The sequence below is a fragment of the Daucus carota genome, chromosome 3 (genome assembly GCF_001625215.2).
Source record: "Daucus carota subsp. sativus chromosome 3, DH1 v3.0, whole genome shotgun sequence".
Classification (NCBI taxonomy): domain Eukaryota; kingdom Viridiplantae; phylum Streptophyta; class Magnoliopsida; order Apiales; family Apiaceae; genus Daucus; species Daucus carota.
The window spans coordinates 43977645-43996433 of NC_030383.2; the positions used below are offsets into that span (position 1 = coordinate 43977645).

The 18789-nt window shown below is 33.5% G+C and overlaps 1 protein-coding gene across 20 annotated transcripts; it reads left to right on the top strand.

Moving 5' to 3' along the window:
• The first annotated feature begins 1240 nt into the window (after positions 1-1240).
• LOC108214072 (hypothetical protein) lies at positions 1241-18455 on the top strand. 20 transcript variants are annotated; one of them, XM_064088959.1, is made up of 11 exons: positions 1242-1423; positions 2530-2890; positions 3527-3721; positions 3838-3993; positions 4954-5057; positions 8167-8379; positions 9163-9300; positions 12914-13055; positions 15779-16025; positions 16638-16808; positions 18151-18455. In XM_064088959.1, exons 9-11 carry the CDS (start codon positions 15806-15808, stop codon positions 18204-18206), a joined length of 447 nt encoding a protein of 148 aa, XP_063945029.1. In that variant the 5' UTR covers positions 1242-1423; positions 2530-2890; positions 3527-3721; positions 3838-3993; positions 4954-5057; positions 8167-8379; positions 9163-9300; positions 12914-13055; positions 15779-15805; the 3' UTR covers positions 18207-18455. The 20 variants fall into 20 exon arrangements, with proteins under 20 accessions (XP_063945036.1, XP_063945038.1, XP_063945039.1 ...); XM_064088962.1 differs by having other exon boundaries at positions 1245-1423; positions 4951-5057; positions 7101-8379; positions 15801-16025; XM_064088953.1 differs by having other exon boundaries at positions 1245-1423; positions 4951-5057; positions 15801-16025.
• Positions 18456-18789: the final 334 nt, after the last annotated feature.

An 18789-nucleotide genomic window follows, 5' to 3' on the forward strand; every position in this document is an offset into this window, starting at 1 on the left:
GAGAACATGATAGAAATTAGAAACTATCACCGACAGAAAAACCAAACTCTCATGACAAAAGACTAAATAAAACCCAAATAAATTGAAAAAAATAGAATATGTTATGTATATAATACAAGAGAAGTGCATATGATATAAGAGAAGTAATGTTATGTATATGATACAAGAGAATTGCATATAATATAAGAGAATTTTGTAAAGCTAAAGAGGAGTGAATGTGATAATATCAATATATTTCTTGCACCTTCTCAATACATACAAGTGCCTTTATATAGGTCTTAGAATACAAATGAAAGGTTAAGAGTTTCAAATATTAATGGGAGAAAACTAAAAGCCAAACTGCCAAAGGTCTTGGGGAGAAAGCAAAGAGCCAAAAGTCATCCCTAATTTCATTTCATAACAAAATATGAATTAAAAGTAACAAAAATAAGAAAAGATTGGAGATTTCCATCCACGGAAGGTGCTGAAAACCCCTTGGATAATAACACATAACAGGAACTACTACTTCAAGACAAAATTTTAAAATATTTCAGACAAAGACAACTATCCAATATTCTCTTGTTCATAATTTATTTTATTCTATAAATAGATTATGTTTATTTTGATATAAATAATTAACTACAAAATTCATGTTACATTTTTAGAAAGCAAACAAAGAAATCAACATAATATTTTTTATAGTGATAATTGCATATCGCAACCCATTATTTTTGTTCAAAAAATAATTTTATATCCTAATTATAAATTACTCAAATCGGAATCCATTATTTCAACCCGCTAAATCAGCTTCATCCCTAGAGTGATATGTGCATAAAGGCGTGTCGTTAACATTAAAAATCAAGAACCGACTCAACAATAAAGCACAATAAGCGACCACTTAACATACCACAAATATAAGAAGCCCAGAATTTTTAACACACACATTAATATTAATATTTTTTTCATGAAAATAAATAAATAAATGGGTTTAAAATTATTTGAGCTCTTGTATGTAGAGAGTCCTAAGCAACCGCTTATTTTGTTTAATTATTGAGCCGATTTTCGATTTTTAATGTTAACGATATGTATTTATGCATATTTAATAGAAGATGTGCAAATTGATCTCGCAGATTGAAGTAAAGAAATACAATTTAAATTATTCATGATCATAATATAAAATTGTTTTTTTAACAAAAAGGATATAAAATTGTTTCTGATAAAAATAGTAGGGTGTGAATCACACCTGTTTTGGTAATTAGCACTTCCAAAATCCTATGCATTTGTTTATATACTTTATTATAAGTTGATGCATCAAAACAAAATTTGGTCATATTATTGAAACGACAATTGGGCTTCACTTGATCGCGAAAAGATAGGATGTTCTTCCGCAGTTGTTTTTTTTCGCAGGAACAGTTATACTCATGTCTACCTAGATCGCTCAGTGGTATGTCCAATTATTATCTCTGCTTTGTCTGTATCTATATATTTTCTTAATTCATCATTGTAATAACATGTTTGTATCCATCTATTTTGATTCCACGCCAAATCCACGTCTTATACTTGCCAATTTTCGTACCTGTCTTTATTTGCTCCAGTAGATTTAATTTTATAATATATGCATGTATAGTGTTTGTGTATATGTATGTGAAGGCATATTCATTGTGTTTGTGGTTCTATGGTTTGTTTTTGTTGGGGGATGTCCCAGAGTTGATTTAATTGTACTACTTGTTCGGTCCCATCCATTTGTTTGAGCACGTAGGTTAAGAAAAGTTGCGAGGAAGTACAAGAAAAATGGGTCTGTAAAGATGATCAGGCATGCAGAGATAACCAACATAGTTTTATGCCGTTTACTTTTGATACATTTGGGTTCCTAGCTTCTGACACTGTTGAGTTTCTTAGGAGAGTTGTGAACAGGAACGTGATGGCTGCAGGTTCGGCTGAATATGTTTTTCGAAGAATTAGATTTTCTATTCAACGAGGACTTGCAGCGCAAGTTGTTACCCGTATACCTTGTACACTTGTATTGTTGTATACATATTTTACTGCTTATGATAAAACATATAATAAATGGGGGGGCAAAAACCCTTTTCTTATGTTCTACTATAATCTATAATATTTGTCATAAACTAATGTATAATTCAACTTTATAGTGAATTCCATTTATATCTATTCCTAAATAATAACATTAAAAAAACATCAAGCAGGAATAGATAGTATCTGTGTATGCGATTTTTTTTATTGTGGCAGTGGACCATAGTAGAAGTTTGCACCGGGTAACCACTGACCGGTAGGGGTGAACATGGGTCGGGTTGGGCGGGTTTTTAGAAAAAAACAACCCAACCCAATTAGTTCGGGTTAATAAAAACTTAACCCATTCACTAAAAAAACAAGTGTATCTTCTAGTTTAGAATATTACTTTTGGTTGCTAACTGAAGAACATGGTCTAAATAAAGTGAGATTTTAGTAGAATCCTGGAAGGGAATGTGAAGAACCATACTGAATGTCTAATTTTAGTCTTTAGACCTTGGGTCACAGTTTCCATTTTGACAGGTAAAGGCTTGCTAGAAATTTAGGAAGTTTTCAATCACTTGACGTGTACAATGATTTTTTCCGTGTTTACTGGAAGTAAAGATGGATCCTTCTGAGAAGTGATGAGTCAAAACTGAAGTTCCTTTACTGGATGAGATGAAGGATTCTTGAAGAACAAGTAAGAGTGATAATGAAGCCCTTGATGCTGATGATTACATTGAAGCAGAGCTATAAAAAATAAACAATATGACCCTGAAGGAAGCTGATGCAGCTAAAGATGAAGCGCATGAAAATTCTCATGTGGCAGTGCGCAAGGCACAAGAAAAAGCAGCAAGTCACAGTCGAGCCATAGAAGAAGCCCACAACAAGTATCCCAAGACTGGTAAATCATCATTTTGTTATAGGATTTAATAAAATTTTACCATATTTCCTATATTTTCTGAAAATGGCTTAAAACATTACATGGACTGCAGTTTATTATATTCTTGGAACCAATAATGGAATAAAACTTGTTAAGATAGGGAGTTCTTTGTGGATGTTATATAATGTGTATATAGGTTTACCTGTAGAATTCAAACTGAAAAAGAATGTTATTACCTGTAAGTTACTCCCTCTGTCCTGGTGAAAAGTATACACTTGGAAGTTGGAACGGAGGGCTAGGCACGCATTTTAAGGCTCTTGTTAAAAACAATCCAATAAATTATTTTAATTTTTTTCTTCAGAATAAAACTTTAATGCCTAAACTTTTATTCAGAAACAAAAAATTTAAAAATGAGTTATAAAATTATATTTTATAAAAGCCTTAAAATGTGTGCCAAATAGTGCAAAAAAAAAACTGTATAGAAATGAGTGGGACGGAGGGAGTAATAGTTTTATATTAAAGGTAAACATTTTTTTTTGAATATATATGTATACAACATACTATCAAGTGAAATTATCAGTGTTTTCACAAATTGATCTAGAAAATAACTTTTTGGATGATATTTAGAGACGAATATAAGATAATTACTGGGTACAGATGTGCAGATACAAATTTTGCTAGGATGAACCGTTTGATGAAAGGCAACTTCACCTAGCCTCACATGGCCATTTTCTGGGTAATGGTTAGTAGGTTGTTTAGAAGGATAGTTGCTAGCAGGCTTGTCTCTTCGCTAACCTTCTAAACAACCCTTTCGCAAAGATGGAAATTGAAATACTGGCATATGAATAATGGGTATATATATATATGTGATTCTCCTTTGTTTCTGTGTTAAAAGTTGCTTCCTGCGCTTGCTCTTACTCTTACTCTCTGCACTGCAACCCTTGATGCTGATGATTACATTGAAGCAGAGCCATAAAAAATAAACAATATGACCCTAAAGGAAGCTGATGCAGCTGAAGATGAAGCAGATGAAAATTCTCATGTGGCAGTGCGCAAGGCACAAGGAAAAGCAGCAAGTCACAGTCGAGCCATAGAAGAAGCCCACAACAAGTATCCCAAGACTGGTAAATCTTCATTTTCTTATAGGATTTAATATTTTTTTTTTACCATATTTCCTATACTTTCTGAAAATGGCTGAAAACAAATATTACATGGAATGCATTTTATTATATTCTTGGAACCAACAATGGAATAAAACTTGTTAAGACTTAAGATAGGGAGTTCTCAGTGGATGTTATATAATGCGTATATAGGTTTTCCTGTAGAATTCAAACTGAAAAAGAATGTTATTACCTGTAAGTTACTCCCTCTGTCCCGGTGAAAAGTATACACTTGGAAGTTGGAACAGAGGGCTAGGCACGCATTTTAAGGCTCTTGTAAAATACAACCCGATAAATTATTATTATTTTTCCTTCAGAATAAAACTTTAATGTCTAAACTTTTATCCTAAAACAAAAATTTTTAAAAATGAGTTATAAAACTATATTTTATAAAAGCTTTAAAATGCGCGCCAAATAGTGCCAAAAAAATCTGTATAGAAATGAGTGGGACGGAGGGAGTAATATTTTCATATTAAAGGTAAACATTTTTTTTTGAATATATATGTATACAACATACTATCAAGTGAAATTATCAGTGTTTCCACAACTTGATTTAGAAAATAAATTTTTGGATGATATTTAGAGCATCAGTACTGAAGAATATAAGATAATACTGGTTACAGATGTGCAGATGCAAATTTTGCTAGGATGAACCGTTTGATGAAAGGCAACTTTACCTAGCTGCACATGGCCATTTTATGGGTTATGGTTAGTAGGTTGTTTAGAAGGATAGTTGCTAGCAGGCTTGTCTCTTTGCTAAACTTCTAAACAACCCTTTAGCAAAGATAGAAATTGAATTACTGGCATATGAATAGTGTGTATATATATGTGATTCTCCTTTGTTTCTGTGTTAAAAGTTGCTTCCTGCGCTTGCTCTTATTCTCTGCACTGCAACCTCTCATTTTACATGAAAAATTGAAGCAGAAACAAAGATATGTAGTCACCAAACTCCAGAGGAAGCTGCTAAGGATGCATTTTAAGGCTTATTGGAGCTATATCCAAGACTTATAAAAATTGTCCCATGACCGGTAAAACGTTATTTATTTGTTGTACTTGAGCTTGTTTCTCATGTTTTCTATTTCCTCTGCAAATATTTGACAACTGATGTGATGTGGACTGCAGTTTATTAATGTGGATATATTTTAAATAACTCTAACCCTTAGCGCAAAGGCATATAGATCGTACTACTTTGGTCTTAATATAGACAGAAGTGCAAATAGTCTGCTAGGATAAAATATTATAAATAAGCCAACTTTAGTGCAGAATTAAAACTAAATGATCTCCGTGTGTTGTGCTGTTGTAAGTTCTTGTTCAACTTGTCCTTATTATCACTACAACAACCTTCTAGTTGCATAACAGATTACATACTTTATAAGATATTGGTTTGGTCGAATAATAAGCCGAAATGAAGTAATATAAAAGAGCATATGCCGAAGTAATTAAAGTTTGGATACCTATAAGACGTATTTTAAGCTAGGAAGCACGGACTCGGATACAAGGACATAAGACACGGGGGTTCGCCAACTATCAAAGACACCCGGATACGGGACTCAGCACAAAAAATTAATAATAGTAATAAAATAGGATTCATATATGTCAAATTTCATTCATAATATAATATAATGTCTTTACAATAAGTGGTAATCTAATATAAGATTCATTTGATGCATTTTCATTCCTAGAAGAATCTATCTCAGATAATATTCAAGACTTTGTCGTTCCAAGTTTGTTTAATTGGTATCAAACATTTCTAAATATGAACCCTCTCTTTTTGTATAAGTGTAGTCCTAAAGCATTATTTGCGGATAAAAGAAAAGAAAAAAATGTGGAGATGAGAGAAAAGAGAGGCTGTAAAAGAGATATAGAGAACAGAGATGAGAGAGGTGTAATTTTAGGTTAAAAGAAGGTTATTAGGCTTTAGCAAGTTATTGGGCCATTTTTAAGGTGGGCCGTGTCCATGGCTACGTCACTCCCGTGTCAAAGGGGCGTCCCCCGTATGCGTGTTGACACGCCACATGGGTAGTCGGACCGACCTCAGCCGATTCGCTGAGTAGGTTACGCATACAACACCAATTTTGATTATTCTTGGATCTTAAGTATGCTACACATACACATGACATTAATGCTTTGGTACTTATGTCAAATATAATGAATGTATATCATTTGTTGTGATGTCATGTTAAGGATAAAAATACGAGATTCAACTTCTAATGCAAAGCACACACACAAAAATATATGATGCTGAAAATCCACGTCCCAACTTGTATTATTAATTAAAACTATTGTCAATAATACAATCCACCAAACTTGGATACTCAAGGCTCACAGCACTCAAGTATCCGCCCTCGAGCGATACCTAAATCTACACCTTGAGCACGCCTATCAAACACAATATGACTATGTATATATAGCCATCTCAAACTTATACAAATCATAATCTAATTCAGAAATACCTAACTCGAGTTAGAATCCAATTCTGAAATCTAACTCAAATTTTCTATGGATCAAAGCATTTTGTTGATTGAGAAGATAAAACATCATGGTAGAAGCCCTCTAAATAAATACTCTTCAAAGTGTTATTAAAATTTAATAACCCTTCTATCGTGATAATTAATATATTTTGAACTAGAACGGAGGGAAAATAAAGGGAATTTCGAAGTTTGTCTGTAGAAAAATTTCTTAGGTTGCACGATATATTCACATCAAATCGTGTTTATAGTAGATACCCTGTAAAGTGATCACCTCCAGGTCATAACTTCCTTATGTTAAATTAGGATAAACCCCTTATGCTATCTGTCTTCGAAAAAATCGCAGTGCTACTGGTGGTCCCATTTTATTGATGTTTAATAACTTTTAAGTTATCAATTATCTTCTGACCTAGTTGTAGTTGTGAATTTTGTAGGTTGCAAATTCCCTTTGTATTTATAAGAGGTGTTTATAAACTTTGAAGATGTACAATTCATGATAATTTTATTGGATGGAAGTGTTACATGAGTAAATCTTTTGGAAATCCCACAAACTATGGATATTGTATGTATTCATTGGCTAAAACACATATTAAATTATTTCAGAGCAAAATAAATGTGAATCCGTCTGTAATGATACTTTCGCTCAGTTTCCCGGACTCTTCGATTTGGCTTGACTGGACAAGACATGGGTGTGGGTACCGGAGACGACTTAAGTGCAAAATGATGATATAAAATGCCTTATAACAACTTGTTCGTAAAGAGCAAGGTCCAATATATGACTCTTTTTTTTATGTTATCCTTGACTTTATGACACAAATATGACGCATGTAATCACATGCATAACTTTAATTGGTAGAAGACATTAGTCATACATACCTTCTAAGATGTAAAATGGATTAAATGAACTAGTTAACTTTTGGGCACACATGTTAAAGTGCTTTGACCAAGAAAATTAAATAAATAATTTACGGAGCTACATGGTCAATGCTCTTTAGATTGTGTGCTGAAATTCAACTGCCTCATATAATTAGATCTAATTTGGGATGGAGCTGTGGAGGGAGTATTTTTGTAGGCCCTAATAATATCATTTTAGAGGGGCTTTATTGTATCCATAAATTTAAGGTCTTGTGACATATGAGTGTACATCTTGATGTTTGGATTGAAGTGGAATAATAACATGACATGTTCTATAAAGTTTTACTGAGCATGTTTTATATTTGCGTGGGTGGGATTCAAGGAAGTTAAGATGTAAATAGGAGTTCGTCAAGCTAAAATATTCTGTTTAAGATTTTCAACGTGAGACTACTTCGAGTTACAACTTACAATCTTTCCCTTTGTAAAGTTTATGATTTTTACTTTGAACTAAAGCAATTGGTAATGGGACTTCCAAAACTTTAGTGGACAATGGGAGAGAATATGCCTATATATATAGATGCACAGTAACGAGAGACCCAGAAACTTTTCTTTTAAATTTGAGATAAACGTGAACCTCCTTATATGGGATCACGACATAGTATTGTGTAAGCATTTATTTTTGTGGTTTACAAAGCACAACATTGTGCTAAAGTATAAAATATTCCAAAAAAAATTATCTAGCTGACTCGTCTCTTATGGTTGTGTCATGCAAAAAATTTGTCACTACTTTTGTCATGTAACCTTTACCACGCAGGTTGATTAAAAACCTTGAAGAGTGTTCTATCCACCTATCCAAGATGTTGGATCTGCTGATTTTTGGCAACTTTTACAAAATTAATGCAGTATTGTTAAAATTGTGGTGCCAAGCCTCGAACAGTTCTTGGCAGTGTTTTTGACTGGGATGTTGAATTTGTGGCGCCAAGTTTCAAACAAGTCCCACCAACGGTTCAGAAATACAAGTGTCAAGGTTAGATATGCTTATAATTTTCTTAGCTTTGATTTATTTACTTATGATGGGGTTTGTCTGAAATGGAATTAGACATTTTAGTGGTGATTAATTGGGTCAGCTTAGTCCCTCCTGCGTTGTAATAAGCTAAAGTGTAAACAAGGCCTAAGTCATAAATCTCGTTGTCGTATCTAGGTGCTTAACAAAATGACTTTAGGTTGTGTATTATTGAAGGCTATAGACAAGATAAAGACGTCTCGTGGTACTACTTTGAAGTGTTCTTGCGAATTTCTATCTGAAACACGTTTTTTAGACTACCTTATCTTTTTTCTTAGCAGCCTTTTCTGATTGACATTCTTAGCTTCTGTTTCGAATTGGAGGTCCTCGAAGGATTTGGTTTTATTTATTCTGCCCCCCTTGATACAATGTTAAATCTTCAAATTTCCATTAGTGTTCTGAATCCGAGAAACAATGGTAGTAACTTATGTTTTATTGTGATGATCATGATTAATGACCAAGTTAAAATTTTTAGGAGAGAACAAACTAGTATTCTGTTTATCCATTTCGTAAAAATAGTACTAAATCTGATTGTGTCAATTGAACTTGTTTTGCCTTCTTGACGATTAAGTAAAAGTTTCAAAACTAAAGCCACATCAATATAGTATCAAAATTCAAAAGTATATTGGATATTGGCGGTTTATTTTATCTTTGCTATACAGGTTTTGATATAAGGCTTGAATATTTTAATTAAGGATTGGCAATTCCCTTTAATATTAATACCTATATAATTTTATACAATATCAGGGATACATTCTGTAAAGCATATTGAAAAAGGAACTGTGCAAGGCCACTGAACAAAAGTAATGTTTTCAGGGACTTCACTTGGATACATTGTAATTTTATGTTATTCACTCTCAGGCGACAGAGTCAATTCCGAATAAGGTACTCTTTAGCGATATGTTTACGTTATATAGCTCATATTACATTACTTCTAATCTTTTGTGAAAGGATATCTGGTAATTCTATATTTGAGAAGTTGATTAGACTAAAGCTATATCGTCAATTAATATAGTCTGCCACCTACATGTCAGTCAAATTATGTAATTGTTGGTATGCCCAAGGCAATGTGTTCTCTTAATTAATATTACTAATATAATGTTAGAGAAGAAGTCAATTTAACTACATTTTTCTTAATATTACTAAGAAAATGTATGGGACTAACCTGTTGTGAGCTATAATATATAACTTTACATTGTGTCATGAGAAATTTTCGTGAGAATGGCGTAATGACTCTCTGACATTAAAATCATTATCTCTCTAGAAGATATGGATGTTGTTATTTGATTTTATCAATTTAACTTTAATCGAGTTGATGACAAAGTTGGTTGAGGGAAATTTTATAATTTGGAAAAGGAGAAGTAAGGTTGCCGAAGAAGGAGAAGCAAGCTGGGAAAGAGGAAGATCGGGATTGGGCAGCGGCGGGGGTTGGGGGCGATGGTAGGGTGGGTGCGAGGGCGGGCGGGCTGGTACGTGGTGTACACGAAACGTGAAAGTACACGACACAACACGATTGACAGGTCTAATTTATACTCCCTTGGTGGCACTAATCTTGTTCATCAATCAAATTCCATGTTTTATTCAATCATCTTAAATACACTAATAGTTACCAAAGATTATATTGTTTGTAATTAACTTGACATAATTAGCCCTCAACCTTCTTGTATAAACCGAATTTGGGGAACAATTTTCGGACATACAAAATTGGAATTGTGGCCAATATAAATGGGAGGCAATAAAATATCCTAACGAGTCATTTTTTGTTATAATTAAAACACATTAATACATTCTCATTAGAACGAACATGTCTAGGTTATTCAGTTATTAGTCTTTTGATAGGCTTAACTTTCAGGAACTTATTTAACACGTTTAATAAAAATACTTATTTAACCTACCCGATAAAATACTTATTTAATCTTAACGAACATTTATTAATTATTTAAAAGTCTATTTTAAGTAAAAACACATACTTTCTGACATAAATGTATCTTCAAAATAAAATTGGATATTAAAACATATTATATCCTTAAATATGTAATAAGCGTGAGGAGGATAATTTGGTTGTTTAGTGAGTACCATGAGAAGGATAATTTGGTTGTTTAATGAGGAGGATGGACCTAGATGGGTTGGGTTGAGAGTTTGGCCTAGTAGGGGTGGAACTGGGGAGGGCCTAGTTTTGGCTCTTTAAGATTGTCTGGAGCCTGTCCAGGACTTGTAAGGAGCCTTGGAGAGGCCCTAGAGGGCCCGGGGTGGATTGAGTGGGGGTGAGGGTCGGCCCTAGGTGGGTGATGACATATAGGGGGTGGGTGATGACATATAAGGGGTGGGTGAGTTCATTTAGGTATAGTTTCTCTTGATTTCCATTTTAGTTTTTATTTTAGTGGTTTCTATTTGAGCAATTGCCTATATATATATATAATATAAATAATTCAACACTTAAAATATGAACAAAAAAGTTAATTTCCAAAACAAGTTCTAAAATAAAATACTTTCTGGATGATTATTATTCTGCTGTAGAATCATGCTGGAATATTGCATAATTTTCAACGAGTTCTAGAATAAAAAAATTAAATAATTTTGTTTTCAATCTACTAATTAAGATTTGTAATTATATTTCACAAAAATATAACAAATATATGCATATATATGTATGTATACATACACACACAATTGCTCAAATACAAACCATTAAAAAATAAAGGGAAATTCTCTATGGTACATTTGTGTAATTGGCTTTTCCCGTTGGTACAACTACATTTTTGACTTCTACGCATGATACCCTCATGGTATAAAAACTTTCTCAACGATACCCTTCCATTAGGCTAAACATTAGTCGGTCGTTAATTTTGACGGAATTCCAATTATCAGATAATTTTTATAATGCAATAAATTGATACCCACTCCACCGGAAAATCCCGCCTCAAAACAGTCAATCTCTTTCTCTAAGCTTCCTTTCTACTTATACTGGGCAACAACCATTATTGTGATTTCGATCAGCCATCTCATAACGGCGGTGTTGTGGTTAAGCCGTCGGCCGCCCTTTCTCTCTCAACTCGTCGTACCATCTTCCATCGCTATTCCCTCTTTCACGAATCCCCCAATACCACCTGTAACCCAACCCCTACTTCCCTCCTGTAATACTAACGCTGTCGCCTCCGATCTCCAGTTTCGGCGACACGACCCATCACACGTTATACTCTCACTCCCTCTTCTCTTGTGGCTTCGATCCCGACCAGACAACGCTACATCGCCGCCAATCATCGTTGTGACTCCATCAGAACACACACGCACCACACAAACACAACCCCAACACACACATACAAACATCAATTTGAGGAATCAATTAAACAAAATTCAAACAATCAATTAAGAAACCGCAAGAGTACCATTTCGTTAAAAGAACAAGCTTGCATAAGGATACATAAATGTATAATTTAATATAATTTAAATATTCATTAAATATTTAGTTTTATACTTGTAATCAGCCTGTTTACTTAAACTTAACGTTTTGTTAACGTTTTATTAACAGAAGTGTATAGGTGGGAGTGAAACATTATTATGAAGGTATCATGCGTAGAAGTCAGAAATGTAGTTGTACCAACGGGAAAAGCCAATTACACGAGTGTACCATAGAGAATTTCCCAAAAATAAACTAAGAGAAACCACCCCTAAACACACCCACCCACTATATGTTATCACCAACCTAGGACTTGCCCCACTCACTCTATCCGGGCTCACTAGAGCCTTGCCAAGACTCCGGACAGGCTCTACACAGCCCTAAGAGCCAAAACTAGGCCCTCCCCAGTTCCACCCCTACTAGGCCAAACTCTCAACCCAACCCATCTAGGCCCATCCTCCTCATTTTATATGTATTCTATAATAGAATATATAATAAAATTAATGATTTATAATGACATATATAATAAGATTGGGGTTTCGGAGCCTCCATCTTGCCATTGTATGCACTATACTAGTTGCTTACAAAAGTGAGGCGAAGGAAAGAGAGAAAGCAACGACCAAGCATTTGGGATTCATAGGAACTTTTTTTTATGTTCTTCATCGCCGATCGTCACTTGTATCAGCCGGTAAGACTCTGAGCATTTAATCAATTGTTTTCAGATAGATCTTCGGTTAGGGTTTCAAAATTTCGGGTTTAACATATGTTTCCTCTTTATGTGACCGAAAGCCAACACTAATTTCCGAGATTTAGGGTATTACAGAGCCATCAAATCTTTGCTTTCATGATAATCTTATATAAATTGTTTTTTATATTTTAATTCCCTGATTGGTTTGTTTCCCCTTTTGGTTGAGAATCACTCACTTCCTTGTCTATAGTAATAAATGTTTTTCTTGTTTAAAGAGCTTCCCTATCTTGTTAATTAGCATTTAATATATAGTTGTTAATCAACATATAATATATAGTTCAAGATCCCTGCCCCTTTATAGCAGAGGTGGAGTTTCACGAGAATTTGACGCTCAATTTTTATCTTTGTAATAGTTGGATAAGTGACCAGAGAAAGATCACCAAAGTGAGACCGGAGAGAGAGAGAGAAAAAGACGAACAAGCGTTCTTGAGCTGGATACGTTGGGATTCGAGCTTTTTTCTGTTTCTGCGTCACTTTTCTTCACTTCATTAGCTGGTAAGACTCCGAGCATTTAATTAATAGTATTTACATAAATCTTTGGTTAAGGTTTCAGAAATTTGGTTTTAACATATGTTTTTTTATATGTGATCAAAAGCCAACACTAATTGGGGAGCTTTAGGCATTCTAGAGCCATCAAATTAAATCTTTTCATGATTATCCTTTATAATTTGTTTTTTTTATATTTTTATTCGTTGGTTTCTTTCTCCCCTTGGTTGAGAATCACTAAGTTCCGTATTTTTATTAATAAATTAGTTTTTGTCTTTAAGAGATTTCATATCTACTTAATCAACATCTAGTATGTGGTTCAACATCCCTCCCGCTTGTAGCAAAAATGGAGTTTGATGTGAATTTTAAATTCTAGTTTTTTTGTCTTTTTAATAGTTGTATGATCGTTCATATTCTCAATCATGTAAACATGTAATTGTTCATGTTTTTTTTTAATATTTGTGCATAAAGTACATTTCATTATTCTTCTCTTGGTTAAACATCATAGGGCCGCAATTGGGAGAAACCCACAACCCATATAAAAGAGACAAACCTAGCTAACTGAGCTACTCCGTGGAAACATCTTTGAGTGCATCTTTTGACAAATGTATTCGCATGTCCGTGATTTATCTGAGTAGGAACTTGTCTATGTGAGTTGGACCAGGTCACTTAATTTATTTTTCTTTTTTCGAATTCTAGTAGTTAATAAGTATTTAATCAATAATTAAAAAGTACTAGGTAGTATTTGCTTGGTACTCTTAAAATCCAACAAATTTTAAAGAATTGTGCGATATGATAGATTGTTGAGGAATTTAATTGGTTTTTGTGTATATAACATATCCATGTTGAAATCCTGAAATCCCACTAGGGCTTCCATGGATTTAGGTAATGGTTTTAACATTTTTATGTATGTACATATTTATATCATGTTACTTATTTACATTGTTACATTATTTTTGTATATAGTATATATTTATTTATTTTGTGCCCGGGATAGCTTGAGCATGCTTCTTGACTGATCTCAAAGGATGACTAGCATAGCGTTTGGGTAACTCCATCCAAATTTATGCACCTACCAGTACCTACACAATCTCACGTTCGCATTTATCACTTTAGCCCAAGGTGGGTTATATATATCACTTGTGTCATATATGTTATCTTTTCATGCTCAACATGTGCAATTATACATCTTTTTTAACTTCATATTTTTTTAGAATTTTATATCTTTTTCTTGTCGAGTAAAATTTCATATCTTTATTTATGTATACATATATAAACATATTGTGGTGTAGTAATATAATATGAAGAATAACATTACAAAATCATATTAAAATCGTTACTTATCTTCATGTGGTTGATTTTAAGTAGTGAAAATAGTTTGGTTTTTATTTTTATTGTGATATCTTGTTCTAAACATATATATGGGTCACGAATTTTAATTAGAATAATTAAATGTGTTTTAATTGGATATTTAAAAATAGTCAGGCCCGTTGACGTTTTTGAATTTAACACCTCTTCATGTGTTTTAATCGGATATTTAAAAATAGTCAGGCCCGTTAAAGTTTTTGAATTTAATAAGCTTGGACCGGCCCAAATACCGATCGACTGTCCTACCATGACTTTTGATGTTTCTATTTTAATAGTATTGTATTGTGTTGATATTACTTTTATTGTATAATATATCATTTGGTTTTGCATAATGATAAAAGGTATCATATCAAATCTAATTTTAAAATTAATACATGGAAGCCTATTAGTTATATTTGATTAGGGTCTGAAATTCATTTGAGACGCCCTGATACCAAGTTAGGGCTGAGCTTGGTTTGGCCCGTTTTGAAGGGCCGAACCAAAACAAAGTTTTCCGTTTCTATTGTAACAGCTTAAGGGCCAAATCTTGTTTAAGTTAAATGGTCATAGAAATTAGATATACAAATATTATATAACTTAAGTAATAAGTAATTCCCTCTTCTAAAGCTCTTAGATTTTTTTATTTTTGATAATTAGATAGTAGTTGCAGAAGTTGCCAAACCATCTGTGACCTGTGCATGTCTCTAGCAGCGCACGTAATCTTCAACACAAGTAATCAAAGCAGCCACTGTTTGTGTTTGGATATCAGATGTCTTTATTGTGGTGGTGAATCACGATAGATGTTTACCATCTGGTAAAGCGATGTAAGAGCAAAGTTTTGAAACAACTGAACCATCCTTCTACTAAAAAGATCACTTATCTTTAAGACTTTAACTAGCCCTCCTAAAGCCCAGATAGATCTTTGTTGATTATTTTGATTATTGTTTAGCAGTTGCAGAGCATTGGGTGCCCCACTTATATATGCACTATGCACACATAATCTTAATATAGATATTCATTAGTTAATAGTATCTGAATATGTGATGTTCGTTGTGGTAATGGATTACATTAGATGTTTTGCATAGGGTAAATGGTGTAAGAGAAATGTTGCAAAGCAACTAAACGAACGTGTATTCGAATTTTGAATTGGCTTTAAACCATATTTCACCCTATATGTGGTTTATTGAGAAGGTAACTTTTTGTTCCTTACTGAATAATATGGTCAAGTGAAGTGGGATATGGGTAAAACATTAGGTGAAGAGATGTAACATACAGTATTGAATAATTAATTTAAGTATTAGGCCTTAGGTGACCAGATAAATCTTTTTAGAGGAAAGGGATTGCTACTGGATTGCAGCAAGTTCACAGTTACTTGATTTTAACAGATTATTTTTCCATCATCACCAGAAATTATGAATCAAAATGAAGCTCTCGCTGCTGAGGACAACATCGAAGCAGTTTTGGAGAATGTGAGGAATATGACCTCACAGGAGGCTGATGCAGCTGTGCACAAAGCACTTGAAAAGTGCTGTGTGGCAGTGCGGGCGGCAGAGAACGCAAGTAACATGGCAAAAATGGCTGTAAGTCATTACCAAGCCTTGATGGAGTCTCTCAGAAACAATACAATGACTGGTAAAATGTCATTTAATTATACTTCTTATGCTAATTTATCATGTTTTCTCTTGGTCCTGAAAATGGCTTGACAAATGTTACATGACTGCAGTTTATTAACTTTATGGAACCAATAACAGAATAAACCTTGTTAAGGAAGAGACCTCAAACTGGATGTTATGTAGTGTATCACTTTCTTGATGTTTATGTAGGTTTCCAAGTTTTTGAACAGAAAATTAAAATGCAATAAATATGAATTCTTAATTGTTTAAATATTTGTATATAAGGTAATCATTTTTGATTTTATACGTGTGCAAAATGTTAACTTTTGATAAATAAATATCAAGTTAAAGATGCAGATTGCTAGAAAGAACCTTTTCACGAAAGGCAACTCTAGTACAGAGTCAGACATGGCCTTTTTTCTGGGATATAGTTAATTTTTGTTTAGAGCATAGTTGCTAGCAGGGTCCTGGAATGAGAACAACCCTTTAGCCACGAGATAATATTATTATTGAAATATTTCTACCGCGGTATATGAATGATTTTCCTTTATTATCTTGTTGAAAGTTGCTTCCTGCACTTGTTCTAGCTTTGAACATTATAAGCTTCCTCATTTTACATGAAAAATTGAAGCAGAGTCAGAGAACATGTACAGTCATCAAACTTTGTTGGAAGCTGCTGACGAAGCAACTGCAAAGTGTGATGCTGCAGCGCAGGTGCTACAAGCTTCATTACCTGTGGCAGTCGATGCAAAAAGGCTTGTTGAAGCCATAGATAAGGCTCGTGGAAAACGTCCGATGACTGGTAAATCATCATTCCATTGTTATACTTAGGCTTGTTTCCTCATTTTTCTGTTACCTATGAAAGTTATTGGCAATAAAAAGTTATCTTTTAAAAGGTTTTTTATATGATTTTGAAAATAATACTATAGAAATTTCATTGCTTAATATTCAAATACTAAGTTAAAATATCCACAACTTCTTTACAAATCAACTTTGTTGATATATTCTATTTAAATAGTACCTCTTATTTATGTGGATAAAAGTGCAAATACACAGTCTGCTATGAAGAACCTGTTTTAATTAGGCAACCTTAGTGGTTACTGAAAGCTTAGCAATTTCACTGTGTTGTGCTTTGGAAAATTGCTCCCTCCACTCGCCCTTACTTTCTCCTCAATAACCTCCCTCATTTTACATGATAAATTGCAAATTTTATGTACGTTACATCAAGTTTCGGCCGATTATAAGCTGACATGCAGCAAGATAAAAGAGCTTGTCCCTTACTGGATAAGGTAGGACGCACAAAAGATGTCTCGAGTATGCAACCGATACAGTTGACATCAATGCATTGGTAAAGTCAAACTACAATGTGTATATATCCCGTGTCATGATGCCATGTGTCAATTGGAACATCTTCTGTGAGTCCCCTATCACGAGATTCTATGTGTAGCATACAAGTTTTATATATCTTAGCAGAGGAATTTCCCCTGATGTACCATTGGAAACTTTAACAAAATCCATATGTAAAGGTAATCTTACTGCCCAACGATGCCAACCTCAAATGATAACTCGATTTGTATAGAGGCTAGTTAACTATTAGAAGCCCTATCATTTTCTTCAGATCTCTAATTTGAAGTACATTAGTTATAATGCTCTAGCTCAACATTTTATTCTTATGTAGTATCTCTCCTAAAACTTGCATATCTAGCTTGCATATTCTAAAATCATAATTTTTTTTGGACCGTGGCTGCAGACTTGCTGTCATATACTCCCTCCGTGCCTCTAAGTAGTTTATGTTCACTATTTGCACGTATTTTGAGGCTCCTATAAAGTATAGCACCATAACATTTTTTTTAAATTTTCTTTTTTTGAATAAAAGTTTAAACATCAAACTTTTATTCAGGGAAAAATAATTAAAAAATATATTATGGAATTATATTTTAAATGAGTCTTAAAAAACATGCTAAAAAGTAATGTAAAGAATTGAGAGAGGCAGAGGGAGTATATATATATATATATATAGATGCCCTAGAAGTTCCTGAAAATCTAGTTTAATGCAAGCATTTCTTGCATGAAAACTAATTAAATTTTGTACTTGTCGTTAATTCTTATTGCCATTCTCACTAATTGGATTCTAAACCATGCAGACTGTGAGAGCGGAGGTGCTTCATCATCATATGGAGGTGCTTCATCATCATATTGACGGCATGGACTTTACAAAGCATCTGCTTTTGTTCTCATCATCATAAGCGTGCCTGTGGCTGTGCCATGTTCTTAAGATATATGAATCAGTGACCTGACATTTGAAGAATATATTTCAGTTTTCTGACCTTTGAGCGTGAAAGAACTGTTATGCACATTTTGTCTGGATGAATGGGTCAGGTCTATGTTTATTTGCGTGTTCAACATGCAATTCCTCAGTGTGAGTTTTAGTAAATTTTTTTAAAATTAATGTTTGCTTCTCCTATATTTGAGCTGCATGCTAGTCTGTTCGACATTATTTCTTCTCGTCTTGCAAGTCCTGAAAATAGCAAAAATAAGTTCAAACAAATTTCTAATTTATTTGTTTAGTAACAACGGACATGACCATAACTAGTCACGAACATAATAGTATCATCTAGGCGAACTATGCCCTCATATATGCTATTATTTAGGTAGAGAACACCGTAGATGAACATTGTCAGCTTTTCATCTCAAATGGAAATGTGATCTTATTCTGTCATATTGGGTCTGACCTCAAATAATTTATAATAAGTGATAATCTTGTACACTTTCATAATGTCAAA

Coding starts and splice junctions, on each gene's coding strand:
- LOC108214072 (XM_064088966.1), top strand. CDS start 15,806: ATGAATCAAAATGAAGCTCTCGCTGCTGAGGACAACATCGAAGCAGTT. Junction 16,026..16,637: donor CAGAAACAATACAATGACTG/GTAAAATGTCAT, acceptor GAAAAATTGAAG/CAGAGTCAGAGAACATGTAC. Junction 16,809..18,150: donor TGGAAAACGTCCGATGACTG/GTAAATCATCAT, acceptor TAAACCATGCAG/ACTGTGAGAGCGGAGGTGCT.